At 49.6% G+C, this 8,452-nt stretch overlaps 1 protein-coding gene across 1 annotated transcript; it reads left to right on the top strand.

Annotated features, from left to right (window-relative positions):
• Positions 1 to 4,606: 4,606 nt before the first annotated feature.
• On the top strand, positions 4,607 to 8,004 carry LOC309549674 (uncharacterized protein; the record flags this gene model as incomplete). Its single annotated transcript, XM_082250088.1, has 3 exons — positions 4,607 to 4,670; positions 6,379 to 6,945; positions 7,631 to 8,004. 3 exons carry the CDS (start codon positions 4,607 to 4,609, stop codon positions 8,002 to 8,004), a joined length of 1,005 nt encoding a protein of 334 aa, XP_082106214.1.
• Between the last annotated feature and the right edge of the window lie 448 nt (positions 8,005 to 8,452).

The raw sequence follows: 8,452 nt of genomic DNA, 5'->3' as shown, positions 1-8,452 counted from the left end.
AAGCGTCGTCTATTGAGATTTCTATTGACCGTAGTTTGTTGCAATCCCACTGGTGTGCGCAATTTTAAACCGTAACATGTTGGGTATCTATTTACTCAGCGTCACATCATCTTTCACAATATACAAAAAAATGTGCTAACTCTACTGTTTAGTATTTTTTAAATGCAGTTAAATGTGATTTTTCGTAATTTTTCCAAAAAAATGGCGTTTCAAAGACCGCTGCGCAAATACCATGTGACAAAAAATATTGCAATGACCGCCATTTTATTCTCCAGAGTCTTTGCTAAAAAAAAAAAAAAAATATATATATATATATATATATATATATATATATATATATATATATATATATATAATGTTTGGGGGTTCTAAGTAGTTTTCTAGGAAAAAATACTGATTTTAACTTGTAAACAAAAAGTGTCCGAAATAGGCCTGGGGCTTAAGTGGTTAATAACATTGGCGAGTGAACAGTAACTTTCTTTTGAAGCGACACCTTCACAATACCATGACCCTCATATTAAACCCAATTCTTGAGCCTGGCCCATAATTATTGGGGATGATGGGTTGTGTTGCTTACTTTTGGGTGAATTTATGAACTCTTAAAATTTTCTATTTAATGCACTGGCCATTTGGGACTAAGGTAGGATTTTTGTGAATGTGAATGTGGATTAAAGATATTGTTTACATTTTGTTACATTTTTAATGTACTCCTTAATTAAAGGCCACGGCAATTTTAATCTATACTTAGGGGCATATATATATATATATATATATATATATATATATATATATATATATATATATATATATATATATATATATATATATATATATATATATATATATATATATAAACATGCAGAGCTATTCATCCTGTAAACTGACATTCATTCTATGTGAATGGGGGGTGAAAGCTGTCACATTAGTGGCGGTAGTAATACTGCCACTAAATGTATGACTACTTCCTGCAGCAACCGGATGTTTGCTTCAGCAGATGGAGGAATGTGCTATGTAGTTCATCTTTTTTGCGAATGGCAAATATCCAGAGATTGCGGTGATCACTGCGTCATCATGAGCATGAACCCAATGCCTAGCTGTGTAGTGTGGCAGAGGTGTGTAAATTGCAAGACTGGTTGTACAGAATTACCAATTATGTATCTAGTAAAACAGAAATTATATTTGAATTTCCACTGCATTGAGCACTTTGCCTGGAGTTCCACTTTAAGCTTTATGATCTGTTCTGTTTCTATCAAGATACACATGTGTAAAGAGTTGTATCATGTATTTTTAATAAAACAAGCTGGATTTTCATTGGGGCGTTGATTACATAAGGTTGAAGTAATTATAAAATGTCACTTCTATATATAATACATCAGACCAGTACACTGATTTTATTTATTTTATATCTATTGCACTTTTGTGTTTTCTTTTTTCAGTTTCATTCTTAAATTATAATCATTGTTCATTTGAGTGTTGTTGTATTTTTTTTTTTTTTTTCCAAAAAGCTTTATTGAACAAAATACACATTAGAAAAGTGCACAACAGTTGGATCATTCCGATCAACATTCTCGGTGATCCAATTGTATTTTATATGAATGGTCCCATGGATAGGATCCCGGGGCAGTGTACAGTCCTTGCCCCTTGGAGGAACTTACAATGTAATCTTCTAAATTAAAGTAACTCCATTGTTTCTCTATTGTCTCTATTTATCTATAAAAAAAAAAAAAAGCAACAAACCCATCAGAATACTTACCTCTCCGGGGGATGGTGAGTCCGATGTCTGTTGTCTTCAAATGCTACAACCTCCTGCAGAATCTTCACACCGGACACAATTCCGGGTATGTTGGGTGTCTGGTCCCCCGCTGTATTCAGTGGCCGGCTCCTATATCACTAATGTGTCCTTGTGTATGAGAATCGCTCTATAATTCTGTAACACAGAGAAGTGAAGTGTGACATATGAAGATGAGATCTGATTTGCATGTTTCCTGATTTCTGGTTGTTCTCCCTAAAGTACAGCCCGGAGCAAAAAGACGTGCTCGGAGGACACGTCCCCCGGAGCGCTTCAGCCCCCCCCCCCTCCCTCTAGAGCTCGGCGCCACTTTGGGAGCCCCTCGGAGGACCCTCCAGGCACGTCGGAACAGCGCTCTCCAGCTGTCTCCGGCGCTGGCACTGGGAGGAATCCCCATCATCGGCGGAGCTCTGCAGGTGGGGGCTGCAGCCACACTCTCCCCTCCCCCCCCCACCTGCGCGTCGTAGGCATCCGGAACATGCGGCTGCCTCCCCTGTGGATGCTCCGGCGGAGGGGGCAGCCCGGCGTGGGATGGTCAGTGCGGCGGGCTCCGGTCAGTCCGGTAGAGCGTCCGGAGGCCCCTCCCACCCCAGGGCCTCTTCATCATCTTGTCGGGATCTGGGTCAGGGCAGATCCCCTCCCCCCAGCACCAGCAGGAAGAGGAAATCGTGGGGGTCTGCCGTGCGGTCGGGGGACTGCAGTCGCCTGAGCCGGGATGGTCGTCCGAGTCCGGGAACGGTCGGTGCGGCCGTGCCAGACCTTTCTGCCACAGATGCCCTGCAGGAATCATCCAGGTCCGAAGGCGAGCTGTCCAGCGCGGAGGAGGAGGCGGCGCCACGTCCGGCGGCAGCTATGGAGTCCGGTGACGCGGCTGTGGGGTCCGTTCCTAGTCAGCCTGGTGAGTACAATTTTGCTTCTTTGTTTTCTTTGCAGAGTGTGCAGTCTTCTGGGGGGGTGAGGGGGGGGGGGTGGGGGCCCCCGGGGCGGGTCTAGTGGCGCCTTCTCCCGCCGTGAGCGGGTTTTCCTCGCCCCAGACAGCGGGCATGGCGTCAGCCGTGCCTGGTTCCGTCGCAGCGTTTCAGGAGCTGGTGGCGGGTTTGCGGGTTTTGGTACAACGTTTGGACGCGGCTGCTCCTCCCGCAGCGTCGCCGGTGTCGGCTTGGGTGGCTGCTTCGCCTGGGGTTGGCGTGGCGGTAAATCAGGGGCAGGCTGCCCCCCCTGCTGTGGTTCCGTCGGGTGCGGCTCTGGCGGGGGGCGCGGGGGGTGAGCGGCCCATGGCCGAGGCGTCTAAGGACGCTGGCAAGGGCGCGGATTCTGTGCGTTTGGCGGACTCCGCCAAATGCAAGGTTTATGTTTGTTTTGAGGGTCCTCTGGGCGCCCATCTCAAACCGGAGGTGCGGGAAAAGATTTTGAAAGGGGACTATGTGGAGATTTTTACCCTTTTGCCCTTAGAGAAGTTTAATCTGGACCGGATTAAGCCTGAGGAGTCCAAGAAGGAGGATGAGGAAAAGCGCCGGTATCGCCTTATTTCGCGGACGTTTAGCAATTGGCTACAAGCGTTTGCCATTTTTGCTAGCGTGATTGGGGAGAAGCACCCCGAGAATTGTTCAACTTTATTCTGCTATCTTAATGCCATCGGCGAGGCCCACAGGGTGTATGGGGGTGTGGCCTGGTTGCGGTATGATGAGCAGTTCCGTCAGCGGAAGGCGGTGCGGCCGTCGTTGCGTTGGGATCATAAGGACATCGGGCTATGGATGAACCTTATGACCTCGGAGCGGGCCTCCTCTTCGTTTTTTCCAGGGGGGGGCCGGGAGTCCGACCACCCCAGGACAGCCGGCCACAAAACGACGGGGTTGCTGTTGGCAGTTTAACGATGGTACCTGTAAATTTGGCGCCAGCTGCTGTTACAAGCACGAATGCTCCCACTGTGGCGGATCCCACCCCTTGTCCCGGTGCTTTAAGGCAGGCAAGTCCCGTTCCGGCGACGCTTCGGGAAAAAGGGTGGACTCCGGTGAGGGTGGACACGATGGCCCCCTTCCTAAATAGGTACCCGGATCGACAGGCCGCTCGCTTGTTGGAGGCGGGTTTCTCGGGGGGTTTTGTCATTCCTTGCTCCCTGGCTCGGATTCCTCCCCTGGCTGACAATTTGCGGTCGGCTCAGTTGCACTCCGCGGTGGTTTTGGAGAAACTCGCCAAGGAAGTGGCGTTGGGGCGTATGAGCGGCCCCTTTTCTGTCCCTCCTTTGCCTGATTTGGTGGTCTCCCCATTGGGGGTGGTCCCTAAGAAGGAGCCGAATAAGTTTCGGCTGATACACCACCTTTCTTTTCCGAAGGGTGGGTCGGTCAATGATGCCATTGCCCCAGAGTCATGCGCGGTTTCCTATACCTCTTTCGATGCTGCGGTCTTCTGGGTCCGGCACTACGGCAGGGGTTCTCTGATGGCGAAGACTGATATTGAGTCAGCTTTTCGGCTATTGCCGGTTCATCCGTGCAGTTTTCATCTTTTGGGTTGTAGATGGTCTGGGGGTTTCTATGTGGATCGCTGTCTGCCTATGGGGTGTTCCATTTCCTGCGCCTTGTTCGAGACCTTCAGTTCCTTTGTGGAATGGGTGGTCCGGGATGTGGCGGGGTGAATTCGGTCATCCATTACTTGGACGACTTCCTGTGCGTTGGCCCACCTTCTTTTAAGCTCTGTGGTGTACTGCTGGCTACGGTTCAGCACATAGCGGAGCGGTTCGGTATTCCCCTGGCGGCGGATAAGACGTAGGGCCCTCTCGCCATCATAAAATTCTTGGGGATCATTATAGATTCCCAGGCCATGGAATGTCGCCTACCGGAGGACAAGCTGTCGGCTCTCAAGGATGAGGTGCGGGTGGTTGCCGGTAAGCGTAAGGTACGGCTTCGTGAATTGCAATCGCTCCTGGGCAAACTGAATTTCGACTGCCGCATTATGCCGATGGGCCGGGTTTTTCGTCGCCGGCTCTCTTCTGCCACGGCTGGGATACAGTCCCCCGGGCACTTTATTCGTTTGACTGGGGAGCACGCAGCTGACCTGAGGGTGTGGCAGGTTTTCCTGGACACGTTCAATGGGCGGTCGTTGTGGATGGACGGGCCGGTCAGCAACAGTGATATTGATCTTTTCACCGACGCGGCCGGGTCGGCCGGGTATGGTGCATACTTCGGGGGGCGTTGGAGTGCGGAACGATGGCCGGAAGACTGGCGGGGGGCAGGTTTTTTGTGCAATCTGGTCCTCCTGGAATTGTTTCCGGTTCTAGTGGCGATTGAGTTGTGGGGGGGGTTGTTTCGTGACAAGAAAGTCCGTCTCCACTGCGATAATTTGGGGGTTGTCCAAGTCATCAATACTCTGTCTGGGTCTTCTCCGCCTGTGGTGCGGCTCCTGCGTCATCTGGTATTGCGTTGTCTGCAATTGAATGTCTTTCTGTATGCTGTGCATCTCCCGGGGGTGAAAAACACTTTGGCTGATGCATTGTCTCGTTTTCAGTTGGACAGGTTCCGGGAGTTGGCACCGGGAGCGGAGCGACACGGCACCCCTTGTCCACGACGGCTTTGGAAGATTGCATTGGCATCGCCTCCGGGTTGATTCGCGGCTCCTTGAGTGGGTCCACGTGGTCTGCTTACACCAAGGTTTGGCGGGAGTGGGGGGCCATGTTACTTGAGGCAGGGGTGGACATGCTCGGGACGGAGGTCAGGAATCTTTTGATCTATTTTATCTGCTTGAATTTCACGGCGGGGGTGTCGGTTTCTGCAGTCAATCGTAAACTGTCGGCTATTGCTTTTCTGTGTAAGTTGAGGGGTGTTGGACTTTACCAAAGATTTTTTGGTTCGGCAGGCGCTGAGGGGTTATCGGCGGGGTGCCCCAAAGCTTGACAGGCGCCGGCCGATCACGTTTGAGCTCCTGCAGACGTTGTTCGCCCAGGTGGGCGGGGTGTGTTTCTCCAGTTTTGAAGTCCTTTTGTTCCGGGTCGCCTTTGCGCTGGCCTTTTACGGGGCTCTTAGGGTGAGCGAGCTCGTCAGCTCCTCTAGGGCGGCACAAGGGGGATTACAGATGGAGGATGTTCACAGCGATGGTTCTTCCGTGGTTTTGCTTATCCGCCGTTCAAAGACGGACCAAGTCGGCAGAGGCGCATCCGTGCGTCTTTGCCACATACGGGGCTCGCCCATTTGTCCGGTTTCGGCTTTTCTCGAATATCTTAGGGTTCGACCGGCTGGGTCCGGTTCTTTCCTGATGCACGCGGACGGGTCGGCCCTGTCCACTTTTCAATTTGTTTCGGTGTTGCGCCGTTGTCTTATGGCCGCGGGCTTGCAGGCACTGCAATATTCTTCCCACTCATTCCGCATCGGGGCTGCTACAGAAGCTGCTCGGTGGGGTTTGGATGAGTCTGTTTTACGGCGTATTGGTAGGTGGGAGTCAAACAGATTCAAGCTTTATGTCCGCCCCCATTTGGTGCAACCACGGTTCTTGCGGGGTTTCTTTTTTGCTTGTTATTTGCTTATTATGCTTGTTTTGCACCTTTTTTCCTTTCTCTGGCGCTGTTTCGTAGTGTTATCGTTGGTCTGTTTTCGTTTCAGGTGCGGTGGCCCTCGTGTGGATTTTGGGACACTCTTTTGTCTATTGGGGGGCCAGACGGGCAGATGTTCGGCCGCAAGGGCGACAGCTTGGTATCCCTCGGTCTGAGGCTACCGTCCGGTGGATCGGCGTTCCAGGCATGTTGTGGGGCAGGGTGCTTCCAGAGGTACACAGGGTATCCTGGTTGGACAGGGCCCCGGACGTTTTAGTCATCCACGCCGGCGGCAACGATATGGGTGTTAGGTCTTGCCGCCACCTGATTCGGGACGTCAAGTTTGACATTCTCCGGCTACGCATGGAGTTCCCGGACACGGTGGTGGTATGGTCGGACATTGTTGGCCGCGCGTCTTGGCGTCAGGCCCGGTCCGTGGAAAAGTTGAACAAAGCCCGGCTGAAGGTCAATAAAGAGGTTGCCAGGTTCCTCGTGCGTAACGGGGGGTTCGTGGTCAGACACAGGGAGTTGGAGGTTGATACATGGCGGTATTTGCGAAGTGATGGGGTGCACCTCAATGCGGTGGGCATAGATCTTTGGGCCCTGGGTCTGCAGGAGGGGATACAGAGAGCGTTAGGTTTTTGGCGGGGCACAATGGTGTGAGGTTTCCCACCTTGTGCTGTGGCGGTTGGGGGTCTTTGGAGGTGTGTCTGGTAAAACCTGCTGTACTTAGCAGCTGAGGGACCCATCTAAGGTATGGAGTCACCTGTGGAATGCCATGTTAATAGATGGGTTAACTGGTATTTTAAATTGGGAGGTATCTGCTGTGTGTTGAGGTCGTCCCCGAGCCGGTGCTGCGGCTGGGGACAGTTAAGAGTTACACAGATACACAAAATGGTACTTGGTATTTGGGGCCTCCAAAGATCGGCAACCTTATGTGATCTTTTATTTGAATATTTTGGTTCCAGTTTTAAGGAACGTGTTATATATATTTTGTTATTGGTTAATAAATGGCCACGTTGGCCAATTTTACTCCAATAAAGGTGTCCGTGTATTTATTGCAGGAAGTTCATTGAAAGTGTCCAAATTTCATCTGGGGTGCCTTAGTCATGATTGCAGCTGTTATATAGGAGACATTGTACAGGTGACATCTCAGTAGTCTGTGTGTGTCAGTGCAGAGACATCAAGATGGCTTCTCAGGGGGTTCTGCTGCCTCTCATACTGCTTTATATTCAGGGTGAGGACATCATTTTAATGGTTTGGATACTTTGTTATATTTTCTGGGCATAAATACTCAATGTTCGATGTTTTTTTATCCTCAGGTTCCTGGGCACAGATTACACTGACACAATCTCCAAATTATTTAACTGCAACTCCAGGAGACACAGTCACCATGTCATGTAAATCCAGTACTGGGTTCAGCAATAACTTACACTGGTACCAACAGAAACCAGGACAACCTCCAACACTGATTATCTATTATGCGACTGGTCTGCAGTCTGGAGCCCCAGCCAGGTTCAGTGGATCGTATTCAGGAACAGATTTCACTCTTAAGATCACCAACATAAAGGATGAAGATGCAGCAATGTATCTTCATTGCAAAAAATGTATCAAAGCAAAAAAACCTCCTTCCTCTTTTATAACAATGATATTTCGCATCAATATTGTACTTAACGAGGTTCAGAAATTTCTATAGATAGACTGATTATAGTGACGTGCTTTTGCTCCAAGCTTAGGTTGTAGTTAGAAGAACAAATGTTTTACTTTAAGCTCCCATCCCCCCATGTGCCTACATTTGTTACATACTGTGACAGATGCTGTGTAAAGGTGCTCATAGCGACATGGATAGCGCAAGGTTTGGCATAAAAACTGTCTCTGAACTAAGAGAGACTAAGGGGTCTACTTATTAAACAGTTGTCTGAATAATTCAAGGATTTGCACATCCATCAATGATTATCCCTGTAATTTGCCTAAGATGTTTATTTCCTATGATTTTCAGCTCCATCTAATGGCCATAATGTGGTATTTTCCTGAAACAAAAAAATAGTTAGGAAAATACCACATTATGGTCACTAGATGGAGTCAGGTGAGTGTTGTCCCACAAAAGAGAATCAGGTTAGCCAGCCAGAGCTGAGAGGGTGTAG

The sequence above is a fragment of the Pelophylax lessonae genome (assembly GCF_965119305.1).
Source record: "Pelophylax lessonae genome assembly, chromosome: 1".
Taxonomy (NCBI): Eukaryota; Metazoa; Chordata; class Amphibia; order Anura; family Ranidae; genus Pelophylax; species Pelophylax lessonae.
This window is presented reverse-complemented; position numbering and strand designations above follow the sequence as displayed.